We start from the raw sequence: 20471 nt of genomic DNA, 5'->3' as shown, positions 1-20471 counted from the left end.
CTCCTGCCTGCCATCGCCGCCACTTTCCACTCCACCCGTCCGTCTAGTAGCCATCCCCCCCACGCCGTTGGGTGAGGAGCGAGTCTTTTCTGACGCCGGAGCGCCGACTCGAGCTCCTTGAGCAGATCCAGGCTAAGCGCAAAACCCGAATCGTTGTGGGGCTACCTCTGAATGCAGTGGATCCGGAGGAGGCGTTGGAGGAGGAGGAGGAGGAGGTGGAGGACAAGGAGGAGGAGGATGTGAGGGACGCTGGTGACGTAGATCTGCAGGCGAAGCACCAAGCTATCCTCGATTCCCTCCGGTCGAAGTCGGCTGCAGAGGCAAGACACCGTCGCCGTTAGGAGGTGGAGGCGCAACAGGCCACGGAGGAAACGGAGATGTTCGCCTACATGGATGAGGTCGAGCATGAGGAGGACGAGCCGGAGCCCTCCTACCCGCCCGTCCAGCCTGCGTCCAGCACCGTCATAGTGGACATCTCCGACGACGAAGAGTAGCTAGGATAGTATGTAGATGTAGTGCGTGGGATTACTTTTGCATGTTTTGTATAGATTTAGGGGTTGAAATATAAGAAAGATGAATGCAAAGTGGCTAATTTAAAGCGTGTCCGGTCAGTGCCCACGAACGCGTTCGATCGCGTCCGCGGGCATTTAAGAGGCCGGATTTGCAAAGTCCGACTGTAGATGCTCTTAGGTTAATCAAAACTGAAATCAGCGAGGCATTTAGTTGAAACCAGTGCAGCAACAGAGCAGATGACTATAGAAACGTAGGCAGAGCACAGCGATCACACCGAGTTCAGCAGCAAGTGTGGAAAAGTGAGACGCTTTGGTGCTCGGCTGTCCAAAGCGATTGCTTGTCTCACCAAGTTGAGAAGCAAGTGTGGGAAAGGAAGACAAGCAGGACGGTGGCTTTCAGCCCTTTCCACAAACTTTCTGCTGAATTGCTCCTTTTGATTCCTTCTTTAAGCTTGTCAACCTTCCATTTTTCTTTCCACAGTTTGCATACTAATCGTTACGGACCGTGTATGCCTTTTTTTGCAGGGAAAAAACACATACCAAAAAAATGAAAAGTCAGAATTTAAATTTGAATTTGAGCTTGAAATTCTACATGTTTATAGAACACCATCTCCTTAACATACTGTTATAAATGTTAGGGAAAACAAACTACTCCATTGAGAAATATAAGCTCAAAATTCAAATTTCGAGTATAATTTTGTAAGGACCTCTGAATTTTTAAAAATTATACTGGGAAAACATTTATAATTTTTAGTTATGTAGAAATTTGAAAAAGTCCAATAAAAAATATAAAATCTTTGGGCACTAATGGAGAAGAGAGAGAGAGGGGGGAGGCAAGAGGTAGGTGGGAGGGGGAAGAACCTCCTCCTTTTAGGTCCCTCGCTACGGAGAGCAGTACAACTGCCCGTAGCCCCATCGCGTAGCCAATCCAGCCAAAGCATTACACCACCTGGCTGGCTGGTAGTACCGGCTATAGAAACATAGCCGCAACAATCAATGGGTTACTGTCCGTGTATTACTCCATATCCGACGGACGTGGACCCTTGAGCGATGGTTGAGCCGATGATGAGTGTTACTTTTACGCTCATCGCATCGTTGTTTAAACCGGATTATCTTAGAATCCGAGAAAAACACTCTCATATTGCCTCCAATGACAATAAATGTGAAAGATCACAAAATCCTCTTTTTTATTTTGTTTTCACAGAAAAAGAGGTCATATATGAAGAAACTCAATCAATTAGAAGGAAATATGCAAAATGGAGAAAGAAGAAAATAAATTGGAGGCGCAACACTGGATACAGAGCCAAAGACAACGTCTGGTAGGAATGCACCCGCTCATACCAGCGGTCGTACGAGGTGCTCGTGGCTCCGTGACATCCAACCCAACAACATTTATAAAGGGGCCATCTCCAAAAAATCGCAAAGGAGCATCATCGAAAACCTCCATCACCGCAATAGAAGCCATTCTCCAACCCTAGCCGCCACCATTTCCCATCTAATCTTCATAGCCACCACCATCACCATCACCGAAACAAACCACCTCCAAGTTAGCCACACTTGTAATCGTGTACCGTATCCGGCAACCAATGTAAGACATATTATAAATAAAGCATTCATCTTTATGTCTTGTCCAATGATTTTTCTCATGTGATCCACTCGTCATGTGTGAGTAATTCGGTAAGACGATGGATTAAGGCATATCCTTGCAATTCGATGTATTTGTATGAGGGGTCGATGGACTATGTGTTAGAATTGCAATGTAGTTTACTCTTGTCCCTTTCTCGTTCTTTGACCCTACATGTACATAGGATCATAGAGTTCGATCAAGGAGGAGAAAGGAGCACGGAGGACGTGGAATGCTATTCTAAACACGAGTGACATAAATGTTTAGTATGGTAGCAGAAAGCCAATCCCTGGGGATACATGAGGTATAGTCATTAAACGCCCAACGTTTTTGTTTGGTTTCTCTTTAATAATTGAGGTAACCCCACACGATGGTAAGGGTCTGTGGTTGCACAACTGACTCTTGATGCAGGCTGCTTATTGGTCAATGCGTAATTTGGACACACACCACACTTCTGCTTGCTGCAGGCACATCTTAACGGGTGTCTTTCGGAGCACAAATTAAGATCATGATCATCTCAGTCACAAATATATGGTTGTAAGAAACAAGTCCTCATACATATGCATGTTTTAATTATATGTGCTTACAACCTAAGGTTGTTAAGGTCCGGTTATAAAAACTAACTTAATTCTCTCACAAAGACTTGGTAGAGCCACTGCTGAAGTAGCCATCCTCTAGTGGCTTCGATAAACTTAGGGTCACTTCTTTGGGAAATGACAAGAATACCTTCGTTAATCTCTCAAAGGGCATCAACCGGTACATGGAGCGAGTTGCTTCTTCAAAGTGAGAGTGGTACTACCGCCCATGTAGGCGGTACAGCCGCCTCAGGTGACCACCAACAGTCTTGCTCCACAAGGGAGTGGTACTACCACTGGGTCAAGCGGTACAACTGGGTGCCTATTTCCAGCACTAGGTAGAATTGGTTTCTCTCCTCAAAAACATATAGGAAGTTTATGTGGGTGCAATATAAATTGTTGTGTACGTGATTTGGTTTCACCTGTATCTTTCAACAAAGACCCCACTTAATAGTATATATTTCCTACGATCAAAAATAAATAAATGTGTCAAAAATGTCATCTCTGATCTTTTCCTTCTAGAGGGTACCTAACCGTCTTGTGCCATTTAGATATGTGTGTAGTTCAAGCACACGGCTAGTCTACAACTTGTGTTGTCATCAACACAAAGCACTTAGGGAGAGAAATGCCCTTTCACTCGTCTCTGGTGTCTCTGGTTATTCCTAAGCACTCTCTTTACTTGTAGTCTATTTTGATCACTTGACCTTGCAAGCATCATATTTATCTCACTGTAGCAATTGATTAGGGACACCTTTATATTTCGCATAGCCTAAACATGCTAATAACCAAAGTAAAATTTATAGTTGTCGTTATTCACCCTCATTTAGGTGCATCTCAATCCTTTCACAAGTGCATTGAAGAATGGAGTTGTGTAACTTTATTTATGCTCAACAACGGTTACACATGTACTCCATCCGTTCCAAATTACTCGTCGTGGTTTTAGTTCAAATTTGGAACGAAGGGAGTACTATTTTGGATTCAAAATCCAAGAAATTACAAAGTAATTCTTACAACTAAGAATTACAATAAAATATTTTGGAGACCTCTTCTTCGTATCCTTAATCCTTGGAAAACAATAATACTATCAAGACTTTAGTGAAAAGACCATATTTGGACCTTAGTAGCGATATTGCCGCTTGTTCATCTGCATGAACTTGATTACTAACTAAAGTCTTCAAAAGCCCCTTAAGTCGTTCATCTAAAAATATGGGAGGCGTTGAGCGATTATTTGATATTGTCAAACTTTGAGAGGGCATTAAAACCCAAGCCTCGTCCAACCAAAAATACAAAAGGTGGCATTTTCCTATTTAAAAATATTTATTTATTTATTTATTTTGAATATAAAATAGCATTATTGTGTCCATATTTGTAGTATAACCCTATTTTAGTGAGCATAGGCAGCTCGACTAGGCGATCCGAGTCTTTAAATTCAAAACTAAAGTTTGAGTTCGGTGTGACCATTTGGCTTCATGTTCGGATCGCCTAGTCGAGCTGCCTATGCTCACTAAAGTCAAAGTATGTATAAAAGTATTTATAAATAGCATTATAAAATAGCATTAGAATGTCTCTATGCTCCCATGTGTTGGGTCGTTTGATTTGTTCATTTTACCCCAAACGGACACAAATGAACGATTTGAGTTAGAAATAGGTCACGCGGTGGAGTTGGCCTAAGCTCCCGGAGCACCTGACATTTTCCGGCGAGGCCAGTGGCCGCATCTGGTTCCTCGGTGGAACTCCAAGCAGAAGAAGCGAAGCGGGACGACGGACGGCACTGAGAATCTTGCCCGGTCCAGGAAGGCGGCCCCACGAGGCAGTAGCAGCAGCGATGTTCTCTAGGCCCATCGAGATCGCGGGTCCCACGGGCTGTCCCGTGTGCGCCTCCCCCTCGCGGCAGCGCGTGCGCCGCTGTCGGCTCGCCCTCATCGCTTCCTCCCCACGCTCCACACCGCCGTTGCTCGCTGAAAAGACCACCACCACCATCAACCTCCTGTCACCCTGGCTAACCCAAAACCGTCGGAATTAAGCGCACCCGCCATCCCTAATCTAACCTCCACGACCATGGGGATCCGAGACAAAACTGTTGCTATACTGTCCAACTGGACCATCCAACCCAGGTGGCCACCGCATCAGCCAATCGGACGAGGCCTTGCTCACTCACTCACTCGCTCGCCCGCTGAATATTCATCTACTTCTTTGCTTTATTGACTCTCGTGTCTATGGCCGGCCATGGCTCCCTCTCAGCGCTTCTTTTCTTGGAACCGCACTTGGATCAAGCTCGCATGCCCTACTACTACTACTACCACCAGTGCATATGCATGGTCCAATGGAGCGACGCGACATGATGGTTCGGGCTAGAGGTAGGGGAGGCAAAGAAAAGGCGCTTTCTGTTAAGCCGCTGGTAACGCACAATTTGTCCGTCTCAACGCTTTCTTTCCTTCCTAATTATCGATGCTACCGGCTAGCACACCGGTAGGGCTGTACCTCAGGTACGGCGTGAGGATGAGATTGAGAAGAACAATGGCCGGAGCTGGACCAGTCGCTAGGCCGGGGCCTGGGCCTGCCCCCCTGAAGCACTCTCTGACCACATGGAGTCCTTGACCCAAATCAAATGAGATCGTTGGCGGTAATGGCCACCGGATGGTCCACATCAAAAAATATTGTCGCTGGCTGTACAGCCTCACTTAATCAACTATACAAGGACCGCATCAATTCGGTCAAAAAAACGTACTGGGGCAACAATTTTATTTTTTTCTTTCGGCAGCTCAATGGTCTGGTCAAAGTAGTCAAATACATGTCCTTTGCGGGGCAATCAGGGCTTCTGTATGTACGCCCTGCACCTTGCAGTACATGTGTTGAGGGGCAATGCATTTCAACGGAATCACAGCGATTCTGCTGGGGTTTCTCAGAAGAAAATCTCCTATAGTTAACACCAAGTGTCTGATCTGATTTCCTGCCTATGATCGATCGAAATCAGCTTTGAGAAAAATACGCTTGAAAAAAAGAGAGTATGGCCAGTGACTTTTGCTTCTAAGTGAACTTGTTTTTAGAACATATACAGCCGGGCGCCTTAAACCCGCCTCATATGTTGGTCACGTTTTTTCAACCCAGACGGGCTCCTTAAACGAGCCTCAAACACCGGGGCTGACCAGCACCCCCTCTCAATATTTAACCTAAATATGAGACGTATATAGGGTGCCCGCCACGTCAGACCCGACAGGCCGACCCCATCCCAAATTGCACCAAATTCACCAAAGCCTCCTCCTCCCGCTGCCCTCCAATCTTTCCCACGTCTGAACCCTCGCCGTCCTTCATCCTTGCTCCTAATCCTCATCTCCGGTCCTGATCCATCGCCGGAGATGTCGTCCAGCCCGACCCACATCGCCGCAATAAAGACATAGAGCTTGTGAAAGAGAGGCTGCAACTCGCACAGGACGCGGAAAATGCGAGGATCATGTTGGCGGACGAGACCCTCTTGGATGAGCATGCGAAGAAGTGGCTTGCAGACAAGAAGATAGAGATCAACAACCATAGGAAGTACGAGGCGGCGAGAGCTGCTGCGGCCCGGATGCAGGCGGAGGAGGCTGCCCGGATGCAGGCAGAGCAGGACGAGCAAGATGCATTCCGCCTGGAGCACGACGCATTCCACTCGGAGCAGGCGCCCGGCAAGTGATCCGAGGCCATTCGTCATGCTCGGACATTGATTTATTTTTTTGCCATGTCCGGTTTGTGGAACTATGATTTGATTTGCTTTGTTTCAAATTGGCATCCGGACAGTTTGTATCGTATGATCGACGTAAATGAATTGCATGGATTTAAGAATCAAAATTTATAATTTGTGAATGTGCGACGCAACATTTAAAGGATGTCCAATCAGTGTACGCGGACGCGTCTGTGGGCGTTTGAGAAGCTGGATTTGCAAGTCCGGTTATAGATGCTCTTATTACGGTTGATAGTAACGGTATGTGTGTCAGTGTGTGTACTGGATGGGTGGGGCCTTCCTCACCTGCTGCACGTACCAAGCCCTAGTAACTTCGAAATAAAAACGGACGTTATAGCAAGAACGGTACCTGCCGTCCGTAACGAAACGATAGATGTACACAAGGCTGGTGCTGTGCTTGACATGCTGTACAGCTAGAGTAGTACTCTACACATACATCTCGATAGAATAGAAAAAGGAAAGAAAAGAAAGCCCGGTGACGTATTGCTGTCATCGCAAAAGCTTCTCGGAGCACTCATTTTGGCTCCAAAATAAGCTTTTGCATCCATCCATCCATCCATCCATCACGCGCCTCTCTCTCAGTGAGCAACAAGTCCAATCTTTTGCCCTCCGTTTCAGGGATAGTAATTCTCTACTTATCAACAGATCCATGATCTCACAGCCACAGTCGGGCATGTAAATTATGCATGTGGGTGGTCCGTTCCTTACTCAACCTCTGGTCCTGTCCCCTCTGCTCGGCTCAGCCGCTGCATGCCGCAAGAGCAAGGCCAGGCCAGAGAGAGAGAGAGAAAGATACTCCTAGTCGGCCTGCAGTCCTAGGTGGTGTTTGTTTCCAGAGACTTTTTGGTGCAGGGACTAGAAAAAGTCCCTACCAAACCAAACAGGATGGGACTTTTTTGGAACTTTTTGCTAAAAGTCCTTAGAAGCACCTCCTTAAGAGTCTTTTTTAAAAAGTCCCAGGGACTAAAAAAAAGTCCGAGGACTAGAGAAACAAACACCATCCTAGTGTACTCCGTTGCTTGGCATGCCTCCCTGCAGTGCAGCGCAGGCCTGGTTAAAATACCACCACTGTGAAAGGAATCTTACATCATTCGTGTCTTGTCCCCTCCCCTCGCCCTTCTCTTTTCCTTCTCTCTTTCTTCAGAGAACAGAGTGTGTGTGAGAGAGAGGGAGAGGGAGAGGGACGGATGGAGACGACGGTCTGCCGGTTGATGTGTATAAAAGGGAAAGCCTGTGGCCTTTGGAGCCATACAATGATCAGAAACCGATAGCGGGAAGAGAAGAGGAACAGGGCCGAGTGAGTGGAAGTTGGAGCTCAGTGGCACTTCAGTTCTTGAGTCACTTCTCTGACATCTAGTAATTGATAGGTGAGAAATGAGCTCATCTCATTTCCCTCTCTTCTTTCCCCTTACGATTCTCTGCTCATCAATCTGCAATGCTCTGTTCAATCATTTTTAGCCCTTTTCAGGCTTCTTTTTTCCTTTGGGTTGTGACTTGCTTCAGAATACAGTTACTCCAGCACAGAGATTCTCCTGCCATGCACACTGTTGTTCTTCCCCCTCCTTTATTTCCTTTCCCCCCTCCGAATCTAGTGCCCGATTCTCCATCCCACTTCGAAAGCTCCAATTGTGTGGCTCCATTGTATTCTCACTTTCTGTTCAAGTTCATATCTGTATGGCGATATACAGTGTAGTGTGGTTAGGAACACTTGGGGCAGAGGCTTATGTTGTAGCTATTTCTCCATGCAGGTCCGGCGAAGAAGAAGAAACAGAGCAAGAAAGGGATCGCCACAATGCCGATGGAGCAGGCCTTCATGCACTGCGACAAAGACACCCTCAAGATGGCCATGCTCAAGCACGAGGAGACCTTCAGGCAGCAGGTATGAAGAAGCTACAACCTTTTTGCTTTTGCCTCCCCGTCTCAAGAAGACTGCGGCCTCATGATTTGTGTACGTTGTCGCAGGTTCACGATCTCCATCGCCTGTACAGAATTCAGAAGCTTCTGATGAGGGACCTCAAGAGGGAGATCAAGAGCCAGCAGAGCGGCCTGTCCGCCTCCCCCAACGGCTCCCCGGGCGCCGAGTACGACCGCCGCAGGGCGAGCGCGCTCGACGCGTGCTCCTACGAGCAGCAGTGGCAGTACGGCACCACCCGCCGCGGCAGCCACGGGGACGGGGCGGCGACTCCTCGCGCGGCGCAGGCGCAGCTGAGCCCGGAGGCGACCGACGACGAGGAGGCGGAGCTGGAGCTCACGCTCGCCCTGGGCAGCGGCGGCAAGAAGCGGTACAGCGACGGGCACTGCTCCCCCGGGGAGAGCTTCTCGTCGTCGACGACGGAGTCTGACACGCTCACGGGCGGCCAGGACTGGCAGCAGGCGCAGGCGCAGCAGCAGCTGGTCGGCACTGGCGCAGGCGCGGGCTCGCCGTACCACAAGCGGAGGCCGGCAGGGTTCGGCGCGGAGCAGGCGGAGGACGGCGGGGTGCAGCAGCAGCCTTCTCCGCTGCTGTTCCACTGGCTCAGCCTACGGATGGCGTGAAGCTAGCCATGGAAGGAGAACGACCGGCGCATGCATGTACCGTCGCCGTCTGCCTCGTAGCCACTGGCAGGCAGTTTGACTCCCTGTTTGTTGAGGCGTAGTAGAAGTACTAGTATGTTTCTGTGCTTCCATCTTAGTCATGGATCAACCTAATCCAAAAAATAATTAACTTGTCGTTGAGGGTGATGTAGGGGCCACTTTCCACAGGTGGAGAGGGGTGAAATGTAGGGGCTTTTCAGATGAAGCTAAGCATGATTGGCTCTCAGTGCAAGTAGCTTAATTTTGGTTTGCTTTTGTGAGTGGGTGACTTTGTCTGTTATTTTAGGCTTTGTTCAGTTAATCCTCTTCCCAAAAGGATTGGAGGGGATTGGCAAGGATTGGTTCGTATTTTGACTTTATCCCCCTCAAACCCCTTCAATCCACTAGGATTCATACGCAACCGTACAAGGCCTTAAGGGGCAGTCTTTCGGTATGAAATCCAATTCACAAGAACTAAGAACAGAATTTCCGATCGAATGAGGATTTGTGGCTCTCGGTGCTATACCCCTATATGAATATAGCATTAAAAATAATATTTAAAAGGTCTAAAACATTCTGTAATTTTAGGATTTTAAACGTGGGTTTCATTATATACCTGTGCTCAGTTTCGTGGGAAATGGATGCCTGTGGTAATCTCGGTAAAAAAAAGTCAAAACATTCCTATGTATAGAAAAGACGACGGCCACCCATTCGCGACAAAATTGAACATGGGTATCCCAGATTTGATATCCCAGAATTTCAGAATTCTTTAAAATTTCCCCGTGTTTATTTTTAGTACTATATTCATATAGAGATGCGGAGCTCCAATGCATTTCTCGTTTCCCTTTTCCTTTCTTCGGAAAATATCTGAACTTAAGACTACAGCGGTGGCCCATAAGCCCATGGACATTCGTGGGCAACATCTTAGTTGTGCATGTAACTCTTAGGGGTCCGTTATCACCTAAGGGACACTTTTGTGGTTTGAGAGAGTGCCAAGTAATGCGTCTGCCGCTGTCACGTGTGGTGTGCTGGCTTCTCTCTCTGAATTATAGTTTACTTACATTTTTGTACGCATTTTCAGGATTTAGATGGGATTTTTTTGCTTTACAGTTTTTGCTTTGTTTTTCTTAGGCTGTGGAGATTTTTTAACCTTTTTTTCAAGCACGGTTGCGCTTCTTCAAAAGAAAAAAAGTGCTTGCACAAGAAGCACAAATTTGCTTCCATGAAAGCTCAGTTGTGTTTGTCACAAAAGAAATATATGCTTCCAAGAGTCGTTCTCGTGAAATCACAGATTTGCTTCCATATGGTACACAACCGTGCTTCTCGAAAAAAAAAGAAAAATCAATGCTTTCACAAGAAGCACAATTTGCTTCTACGCTTCTCGCGCGAGCAAAAATTTGTTTTGGCAAGAATTAGAAAAAAGTGAAAAAAACGCAACTTTTCTTGCGGATTTGGTTTTTATTTCTGTCCTATTCATTTTTAGTTGCTAGTTTTTTTGGTATTCTTTCTTTTTGTTTCTAGTTTTCTCGGTATTAGGTCTGTTTGTCAAAAAAAATTGTCGAAACCTATTAATGTGGGATTTAATTTAAAAAATCTTAACGTGAGAGATCCAACGATGAAAACGATGTTAGATGCACGGTTCAAGATATAAAACATTATGAATAAATGAATGTACAAAAAATGAAAAAGAACTCTCAGATTGCGATAAGTGACGCACAAACAATGCGCCACTTGTCAGTGTGTGAGAAGATGGGGACTGTCCTTTGCTAGAGATAACCCTTCACTAGTGGATTCGCTTGGACACACGTCCTCTCTCTCCTAGTTGGCAACAAATGTGAAACCCGAATCCTAAGCGCCAAATAAACTATATATAGTAGCGGGCGCACACACCTCCTCAGTCGTTCCATGGTGTATGGGCTGCCCGCCCATTCTTTCGGCCCACCGGTTTTGCGAACCTTCTAAAAGGTTTCCACCAGTTAATTGGCTGTTTTTTTGTTTGTTTTTCCTTTTCCCTTTTTTTGTTATAAAAATTGAACATTGTTTTTTTAAATCACGAAAAAGTTCAAAACCATGAATTTTTTTTCAAATTCAAAAACTTTAGTTAAATCATGAATTTTATAATTTTGGGAATATATTTTTCGAACACATTTCTTAATTTTAAAACTATATTTAAATTATCTTTTTACAAATTTAGTATTTTAAAAAAACATCTTCATGAACCTTTTCCATTTTCAAAAGTTTTTCAAAATTTATGAACCTTTTAAAATTATGAATTTTTTGAGTTCATGAGTAATTTTCTCATTTTTAACTTTTTTAGTTTATGAAATTTTTAAAATTCGCAACATTTTTCCAATTCATGAACTTTCCTTGACTTGATGATCTTTTATTAAAAAACATAAAAAAATATTTCACGATTTTCTTCAACGATGTTAATAAAATCTTATGATTTTTTTCCTACAAGATCAATTGTAGAAAAAAACTAATGGGTGAAGTGAGCCGGCGAGGGAGCGAGCAATTTGCACGAAGTTGGGCCGCGACCCGCTTACATGCACGCGAGCGCCAGCTTGCTAGATGGGGCTTAAGGCGCTCGGAAGGACCTCTCCGAATGAAACCGCTATTCGCCGAACATGGACATTTTGTGAGCCCTTAAAGCATCCACAGTGTTGCCAAAGCCAAATATAACACATTATTACGTTTTAGCATGGAAGGTGACGACGAGAACTAGATAGGGCAGTGCTCCTTCAGTAAGTCCGAGCTTGTCTTTGCTCTTGAGTAGGAGCCTTTATTCTTCCTTGGCTTTGTTGGCCATCAAGGTGATGGAGGTGAATAAGGGGAGTTCTTAGATCAGTCGTTGCATAGTAGAGGATTTGGTCTTAAAAGGAAGCAATAGATAGACAATATTATTCATGGTGGCTTTGTTGGAGTCTAACTTAACAATACTGAAAGCATTTTTTTTTTCTTAACTGGAGAACGTCTGAGGTAGGGGGGATCCCCTTTCACCTCTCTTATTCAATATACTTGTAAATATTTTAACTAGAATGCTAGTCAAAGCTTTTTTGAAGCTAATCTAATTAGTGGTCTAGGCAAGTGTTTGGCGAACGAGCAGAGTTGCATCATCATGGGTGTTTGTCGTGAAGAAGCTACGACACCCACCACGTAGCATAGGCGATGGAGTGCCCGCCGAATTTTGACAACACGCCGACTAGTCTTCTGGTTGAAGGCGGCCGACGGGAACTGCAACGTTCTTGTTGACAGTTGCTTCATTCATTCCTATTGGCTTGGATGTTGCCGATAAGAAGGTACTCCGACTAAAACCTAAGTCCATATACTGCTTTCGGCATCAACTTATGTTGGCGGCTTTGATATCCCAAGTGGTTTGTCCCCGGCAACAGTAGAGCCGCATCTGAGTTGAGGTTGTTTGGACCCAATTGGAACACTAAATCTTCTTCCAAGGTCCTTGTCACATATTTCAGGGACTCGGTTGTAATTTTTAATTCTTATGAGTCCTTCAAATATATTGATGAAGCTCTGTGGGTCCGTCAGGCCCATCTGTTGTTTAAAAAAAGGAAAATAAAACAAAATGATACGCGCCTCCACCTGGCTGCTCTTGACTCGCCAATGGTCGGCTGTCGGTGCTCCGCCGCCCAGCCCGCGGCGGCTTCTTCCCGCCGGTCGTTTAGAAAACTGTCATTCTCCGTGTCGAACAAAAACGAAGCCCATCACAAGACGCCGAACCGAATTATGGACGGCCATCTAGGGCCCACATTACAAGGTTGACTAGGATCGCTGCCTTCTTTTCTTTTCTTTTCACGACACAAGTCGGCAAGTAGGTACCAAAAACAAAAACCAAGTCGGCAGGATATGGAAATTGCTAATTGAATTGAATAAAGAAATATTCAAATTGGAAAGAAAAGTGGTCGACGACGAATTTAATACGTACTGTTACCAAATGGATGGAGGCCACTCTTTGGCACTACAGCCTTGTTCTTGATAATGACAGCCAATCCAATGCTTAATTCAACGCCAGCTTAAAGCCCTCAATTATTGCCACTTTAATCCTGGAGAGAAGCCGGATGCTGTGGCTACAAGCAGTGGCGGAGCCAGGAATATTTTTTAGGTGTGGCAGAGTTTGTGAGGGGAAAAAACAATGTAGTAACATATAACTATGTGACGTTCCTGCTTGCTGCCTTTCTTGACGGTGATCGCTGCCATGCCCACCACGCTGACTAAAGATCGCGTGGTTGCTCTGTAATCGCTGCCTCTGTTGCATGCCATAGGGGTTAACCGACTAGGGGTCGGTCGGTCGGTCGGTAGTAGGGACAAATATCACAACAAGACATACATTGTCATGAGTTTGGAGGAGTAGCCGTTGCTCCTAGTTGTATATTGTAATACCTCAGACGATTTGAGTTCGATTAGATCTAGTTTCTTCACCGGAGAGACGGAAAGCGGTGAGGCTCTGGGTTTCGCGGAGTTGGCACTGCTCATCACACAGCTAGAGACAAGCTTGAGGGGCGGCTGCAAGGCGATTCCTGATCAACCGTGCTTGAACGAAACAGCTCGTGTATCTCCAATCAACTAGTACATTTTTTAGCATGTCCAATTACCTGGAGTACATGTGAATTGATTTGCAATTGACTGCCAATGGTGTCCTCGTTTAGAACATGGGCTTGTGGGTCATTGACTTATGTGATGCAAGTCACCTATATTGCTTAATTCTCTCCTTCAGCGGCAGTTAGGCCTATAATGAGGCAGAAACACGTAGGTAACAATACAACTACCTGGCGAAATACATTCGAGGCCATGAGTTGCCTGCCCCTACGAGTATTCATCCTCCAAATTGACGAAACTGACCAAAAATCCATTGACTCAGCTCAAAGCTTCATACATACAGTATATATATGCAATACTTTTGCCAAATTTTAGGTATGGCGGCTGCCAAACCTCGCCATATAGCTGGATCCGCCCCTGGCTACAAGAAGATCCCTGTCAGGTAGGTGTTGTGTTCCTCATCCTTCATTTCTCCTCTCCTTTCCCTTTCATGGCCGACTTGTCAAGTTCCTTTTCTTGGTGTTGAGTGATGCCCAATCCCAACGAATCAACTCGAAGCAAGATCTCTGCTATCTGAAAATATCTGTGTGAATCATTTTACTGATTTTTCACGGATTTGGTAGTTAATTTCCAGAGGTGTGCATAGGTTCCTCGTTGTTGCTTGATCTAATCGCGCTGCGCCATGGCCGGAGATGACGAAGACGAAGGCGAAATGGCGGCGTTGCGGGAGGCTCTGCGGCAGCAGAGTCTTGCCGTCGAGATGCTCAAGGCCGAGCTGGAGGAGGAGAGGCAGGCGGCGTCGTCGGGGGCCGACGAGGCGCTGGCCATGATCCTGCGGCTGCAGGGCGAGAAGGCGGCGGTGCGGATGGAGGCCGACCAGTTCCGGCGGGTGGCGGAGGAGAGGATCCTGCACGACGAGGACTCCCTGGCCTTCCTCAAGGCCGTCGTCTTCAGCCAGGAGATGGACATCACCTCCCTCAAGAACCGCCTGCTGGTCGTCTGCGGCAGCAACGGTCCCCACGCGCCGCCCCCCGGCCGGGATGGCGTCGTCGACCTCCCCTGGCTAAGGAGGCTGGCCCAGAAAGACGTGTCCTCGGGGAGGAACGCCTCTCTCCCGGCGGCGCGGCTCGAGGAGCTGTCCTCGGATTTCGATGCCGCCGAGAGCGTCGGCGACAGCAGGCCGGCGAGGACGGTGTCGGACATCGGGGAGGTGATCCGGAGGGAGAAGGAGTGGGTGCGGTCCAACGTGAGCCACCAGGCGTTGCCGCCGAGGCTGCACCGGTCGTCCTCCCACCGTCTCCCGCGGGCGCCGAGCTACTCGGCGCAATGCGCCATGCCCAATGTCCACGACAAGTTTGAGGCGCCGGAGAGCGTCGCGTCCCATGCCCCTCCGAGATCCAGCAGGAGGTCGTCGCCGGAGATAATCTCCGAAGAAGACGACGTGATCTCGTCGTCGACGCGGCGCGGTGACTGCAACGGCCCCAATCCAGGAGACGAGCACGCAAACGGCGCCATTGCCGATCTGGGAGCCGGCATTGATGAGATCAAATCCAGCGTGCAGACCCTCGCGACCGAGCTCGGCAGAATGAGGGAAAACAGCATGTCCAGAGGCGACGCGCAGATGCACGTGCTGGCCGAGATCTGCGCAAAGCTCGACGCCATGAGGCCCATGGGCATCAGCAAGCAACAGAATGTTGTTCATGGAGGCAAGAAACACTCCATCAGAGAAGTAGGCAGTTCTTCTTCCAAGGGGCCGGTGGCTCTGCCACAGAGTGAGCTTCTGATGAACCATTTCATTGAGGTATGTGCCATGATCTCCTCTGCTCTGCTTGCTAGGCCCTTGGCCAAGGTTGCTGCATCCATGTCACTATTTAGGTGCTTCCTCGTTTTCGTTCTAGCAGTTTTTCTACTGTATAAGCAACGCAACCCGCTGTGGTAGACGTCAAAGCTTTTCCCTCCCAATTTCCATTCCTTCACTTTTTTGACAGTTATTTTTGTAATAAAAGACGTCCCTATGAGACAATGCTGAAACAAGATCGGCTTTCTGTTCTTGCTGTCCTGAAGAAATATTGCAGAGTATTTTTACCATGGCCAATTTACTATTGACACTGAAATTTGTGACGGTGAGTCAACTGTACTTCTTTTGACCATTTGTTTTCACAGAAATACCCGAGAATATTTTTGTCCAAATTAATCACTACAAGAGGCGTGTTATGTATTTCTCTCTCTCTCTCTCTCTCTCTCTCTTCTATTCATGGTCTCTTTGATTTGCAGAAATATGATTGTAATGTCATGACCATCTGGATCTTATAGGATTTTGGTTTGTTCGATAGCATCACAAAAAAGAAAATGATTCTTATCAAGACATTTGAGTGGATGCTAAAAATCCTATGAAACGTAGTACATATGAATTTTTATAGAATTCAATCATATGAATCAAACGATCAATGTAGGAAAAATTCCTAAGCACTGTAATCCTCTCAAATTTCTATGAGAATCGTTTGAATCAAAAAGGCCCTCGTGCGTGAAACGTATGCTTGTTACTACTACTCCATACCACCTTGAATTGCATCATGTGGAGGACACAAACTCCCTAAAGAGTGTTCTTTTCTTTTATCAGGTTTTTATTTGCTCATTTCAATAAGTACTTCTTCTTAATTATCTTAACAGGCAATGATGTACATACCGTGAGATCTGTGAAGGGCTAGATGCTTCTTATTGGTTTTGGAGTTGATGGATTGGCTGAAGATTGTTGATTTCTTTACCATTGTCGCCTTTTACTCGGCGAAGATGATGTGTACATGAGAGCTTGTGTGATACCGTTGTGGTGTTCTGTTAGACATAGGTGTGCTGATTTTGTTAGCGTCACAGGAGAAGGTGACGTTGATGTAATGTTACCAGATTGATACCTGTACAAAGAAAAGGACAAATGATCTAGCTGTTCTTTTGCGATTTGGGCTGATCAATACATGTTCTTTCCGAAAACATCTCTGGACATATTTCCATCAGTAAAAGGAATTTTGCTCCCCCTCAAATCTGAATTAATTGACTCAGCCTCTAAACAGCATAAATGTACATGAACATTGGATAGAGGTTGAGTCAATTAATTTAGATTGAAGGGAATAGCACAACTCGGATTTTCACCTCGGCCCTCACAGCTTCACAAGGTAGCGTGCCATTGGGTTGGTGCGAGCATTTCACATTTTAGGCTGGTTGTAATGAGGAGTATCATATACTAGTATCATGCATATGATACTAGTGTATGATACTATCTCCCTAATGCATAATATCATATATTAGTATTATGTAGTACTCCATTTATTGTCATACATGACACAAAGTAACATAACATTTATTATGATACGGTATCATGATATAATACTACACCTTCTCTTTCTTCATTTAATGCTATAACATCTCATTAAAATTGCCTAGTTGGAATGCATGATACTAACTATGATACTACCATTACAACCAGCCAGAGTATTTATTTTAGAATTATAGTATAACTGATCCAACTGTATGTGCGTACGGTACGAGTGTTTGTTTCTGTAGTGTGTTAAAAAAAACTCATGAACATTAAATATTGTATAAGAGACCCTAAATTCATTTTTTTTGTCGAGAGCTACTCAGATGTCCAAATGATCTAAAATTTGAAGACCATCTTACGCACCAAATTATATTCCATGTAAAAATCGGATTTTTTTTTTGAACTTTTTAAGTATTTTTTTATAAATTTTCTCTTCACCGGATTCTCAGAAAAGGATATTCATACGTAGGAGCATTTCTGTCCATACTGTGTCAAAAGAACTCCCGGCGGTGGCAAGCCTCCGCTGAAACGGATCAAACCTGCACTCGGCCATCCACCGCCGCATCGAGAGCACTCCAGAGCTCCGCTAAAAGGCGTCGGACCAGACCCTCCTTGCCACCGCCGAACGTGCCGCAGCAGCCCCACACATCGACGGCGCCACCGCCACGGAAGGGCTTCCCGACGGCACGCACTTGCAGTTCCATCAGCGCGCCAGGAACCAGCAAGCCACCCAGGCCGCGCCGGCCACCACAAGGGCGGCCGGAGCCGGCAGCAACACGATGGCCACGCCAGGAACCGGGCGCACTGCCGTCCCTGCGAGATCTGGGAGCCGCACATCTGGCCAAGGCCACCCCGGCACGAGGAGCAGAGCATCCCGCCGGCCGCGCATGGTATATATGGGGCCACGACGCCGGAGGAGGAGGACATGCCGCCGCGCGACAAACGGGCCGCTGGCCACGGCCGGTGCACCGTAGCTCTAAATAGCACACACATTCCGACGCCGACATCAACGTGGTCGAACTACGACATTGAACATATAAACCTTGAAGGACTGCTAGGCAAGACCGAGCTATCCACGTCGCCCTATAAACTCTGGTGCCACCGCCTGTTAATTCCATGCCCCGCCAAGGGCATTTTCGTCATTTTGCATATGGGTGTATAAAAGGCAGCCGCTCCGGTGGAGGTAACCTACCCTTCCGCCCATCCCGCACTCGCGCCGCACCCCTCTCCTCTTTCTCCCGACCGCACCCCTCTCCTCTCTCTCTCGACCGCACCCCTCTCCTTTCTCTCCCGACCGCGCCCGCCTCTCCTGCCGCCGCCGCACCTCCTCCACCCGGCCAGCCTCCGCCCGCAACCTCCCCCCTCCTGTTTTTAGAAGAGAAGGGAAGGGAAGAGAAAAGGAAGAGCGAGCGGGTTAGGCGGCGGGAAGGGAAGAGAAGATGGAGAGCGAGCGGGTCAGATGACGGCCATGGCCATGGTGCTCGCAGATCCGCCGGCCCCGTCGTCGCCGCTGCGCTTGCAGGTTCCGACTCTTCTGAGCTATTATTGCAGATGATATTTGGTCCCCATGGCTTCTACAAGGACCAGAAGCGTATGTCTATCATTAGAGCTTGGATAAGGACAGGTAATGCAAGGGGTCTCGTCCTAAAATCATCTTTGTTGGTTTGGATGATTTTGCAGGTTTCTTTCAGCAGCCTCTCCTCTCGCCCAGCGAAGGCGGAAGATGCCAGCGGCAACTCCTCACCTAGCCGTATGGTGATGGATTCAACGGAGAAGATGAAGCATGTTCCCTCCATTGCCTGGTTAGCTTTGCATCTCCACCATGTCTAAAGTTTGTGGCTTCTTCTTCTATCATTTTTGTTATGCCCTTAGCAAGTTACCACTACTAGAAAAAAAGCTATAGATGAAATTGACACTAATGACGCATCAGACATGTGGTGCGCCATTACTATATACTAATGGCGCACCATGTGTTGGTGTGCCATTAGTGTCCAAATACTAATGGCACACCACATCCATGATGCGCCATTAGTAAAAAAAAATTAATTTTTTCAAAACTACTAATGACGCACCGTGGGAGTGGTGCGCCATTACTAGTTTACTAGTTGAACTAGTAATGACGCACCACTCCCACGATGCGCCATTAGTAGTAATTTTTTTTCAAAACTACTAATGGCGCACCGTGGGAGTGGTGCGCCATTACTAGTTCACCCCCTCCCGTGGACCGCCTTTTTAGTTTTAAAAAAAATAAAAAATGATGAAAATGTCAAAAAAAAGAAAATAAGTTTCCCATGTGATATATGATCTAGTTGTTGTGAAAATTTACAAATATGAATTTTAACTTTATTTGCGAAATCTCTCAAGAATTTGTAAAATGAGCATAACTTTTGCGTACGAACTCGGATGGATACTTGTGATATTTTTCAATCGTTTGGGAGGCAGATGGATGCCGATGGGTGCAATTTTAATTCAGAAGATGGAGGCCCCGTACATGAGAGAGAGGAGAGTTGAGGTTAACCAATTGCTTCCGATCAGTCCACTTGCTTCCAGTATCGCGTGCCGCGTTTTAAACTTCTAATTTGCCTGCATACAACACTTGCTTCGATCAATCAGATAAAAGTACCCGTGCCTGTTTGTAACGCTCTCGATGCGGCTATATCTTTCACGTGTCGAAGCACGACTTAGAGGCATAATCGCATTGAAAGCAATGTCGCAAGTGAGGTAATCTTCACACAACTCATGTAATACATAAGGGAAATGGGTACATAGTTGGCTTACAATCGCCACTTCACACAATTACATGAATAAAGCATTACAACATCCAAATACAATCAAGGTCCGATTACGGAACCAAAATAAAAGAAGAACCCCAAATGCGACAAAGGTCCCCGATCGATCCCAACTGGGCTCCACTACTGATCAACTAGAACGAAACAACACAAAGAACAAGATCTTCATCGAGCTCCTCCTTGAGCTTGGTTGCGTCACCTGCTCTGTAACATCGGCACCTGCAGCTGGTTTTGAAAGTATCTGTGAGCCACAGGGACTCAGCAATCTCGCACCCTCGCGATCAAGACTATTTAAGCTTATGGGTAAGGTAAAGGTATGAGGTGGAGCTGCAGCAAGCGACTAGCATATATGGTGGCTAACATACGCAAATGAGAGCGAGAAGAGAAGGCAAAGCACGATCGAGAAAGTATGATCAAGAAGTGATCCTAAACAACCTACGTCAAGCATAACTCCAACACCGTGTTCACTTCCCGGACTCCGCCGGAAAGGGACCATCACGGTTACACACGCGGTTGATGTATTTTAATTAGGGTCACGTTCAGGTTTTCTACAACCGGACATTAACAAATTCCCATCTTCCCATAACCGCGGGCACAGCTTTCGAAAGTTCAAATCCCTGCAGGGGTGTCCCAACTTAGCCCATGACAAGCTCTCACGGTCAACGAAGGAATAGACCTCCTCCCGAGACATTCCGATCACACTCGGTATCCCGGTACAACAAGACACTTCGACAAGTTAAAACAAATTCAGCAACACCACCCAGATGTGCCGACAAATCCCGATAGGAGCTGCACATATCTCGTTCTCAGGGCACACCGGATGAGCAAGCCGTCGGGTA

At 46.6% G+C, this 20471-nt stretch overlaps 2 protein-coding genes across 4 annotated transcripts; both read left to right on the top strand.

Annotated features, from left to right (window-relative positions):
• The first annotated feature begins 7572 nt into the window (after positions 1-7572).
• LOC123107871 (uncharacterized) lies at positions 7573-9263 on the top strand. The gene is made up of 3 exons (XM_044529772.1): positions 7573-7796; positions 8178-8308; positions 8392-9263. The coding sequence occupies exons 2-3, from the start codon at positions 8222-8224 to the stop codon at positions 8962-8964; spliced, it is 660 nt and encodes a 219-aa protein (XP_044385707.1). The 5' UTR covers positions 7573-7796; positions 8178-8221; the 3' UTR covers positions 8965-9263.
• A 4474-nt stretch (positions 9264-13737) lies between these two features.
• On the top strand, positions 13738-16518 carry LOC123105118 (uncharacterized). 3 transcript variants are annotated; one of them, XM_044527111.1, is made up of 2 exons: positions 13738-13975; positions 14157-16195. In XM_044527111.1, exon 2 carries the CDS (start codon positions 14216-14218, stop codon positions 15470-15472), a length of 1257 nt encoding a protein of 418 aa, XP_044383046.1. In that variant the 5' UTR covers positions 13738-13975; positions 14157-14215; the 3' UTR covers positions 15473-16195. The 3 variants fall into 3 exon arrangements, with proteins under 3 accessions (XP_044383046.1, XP_044383047.1, XP_044383048.1); XM_044527112.1 differs by having other exon boundaries at positions 13762-13975; positions 14180-16195; XM_044527113.1 differs by lacking the exon at positions 13738-13975 and adding an exon at positions 16204-16518 and having other exon boundaries at positions 13983-15334.
• The last annotated feature ends 3953 nt before the right edge of the window (positions 16519-20471 follow it).

The sequence above is a fragment of the Triticum aestivum genome, chromosome 5A (genome assembly GCF_018294505.1).
Source record: "Triticum aestivum cultivar Chinese Spring chromosome 5A, IWGSC CS RefSeq v2.1, whole genome shotgun sequence".
NCBI lineage: Eukaryota > Viridiplantae > Streptophyta > Magnoliopsida > Poales > Poaceae > Triticum > Triticum aestivum.
Note: the sequence above shows the minus strand (reverse complement) of the source record. Positions and strands in the feature narration are given on the sequence as shown.

Coding starts and splice junctions, on each gene's coding strand:
- LOC123107871 (XM_044529772.1), top strand. CDS start 8,222: ATGCCGATGGAGCAGGCCTTCATGCACTGCGACAAAGACACCCTCAAG. Junction 8,309..8,391: donor AGGAGACCTTCAGGCAGCAG/GTATGAAGAAGC, acceptor ACGTTGTCGCAG/GTTCACGATCTCCATCGCCT.
- LOC123105118 (XM_044527111.1), top strand. CDS start 14,216: ATGGCCGGAGATGACGAAGACGAAGGCGAAATGGCGGCGTTGCGGGAG.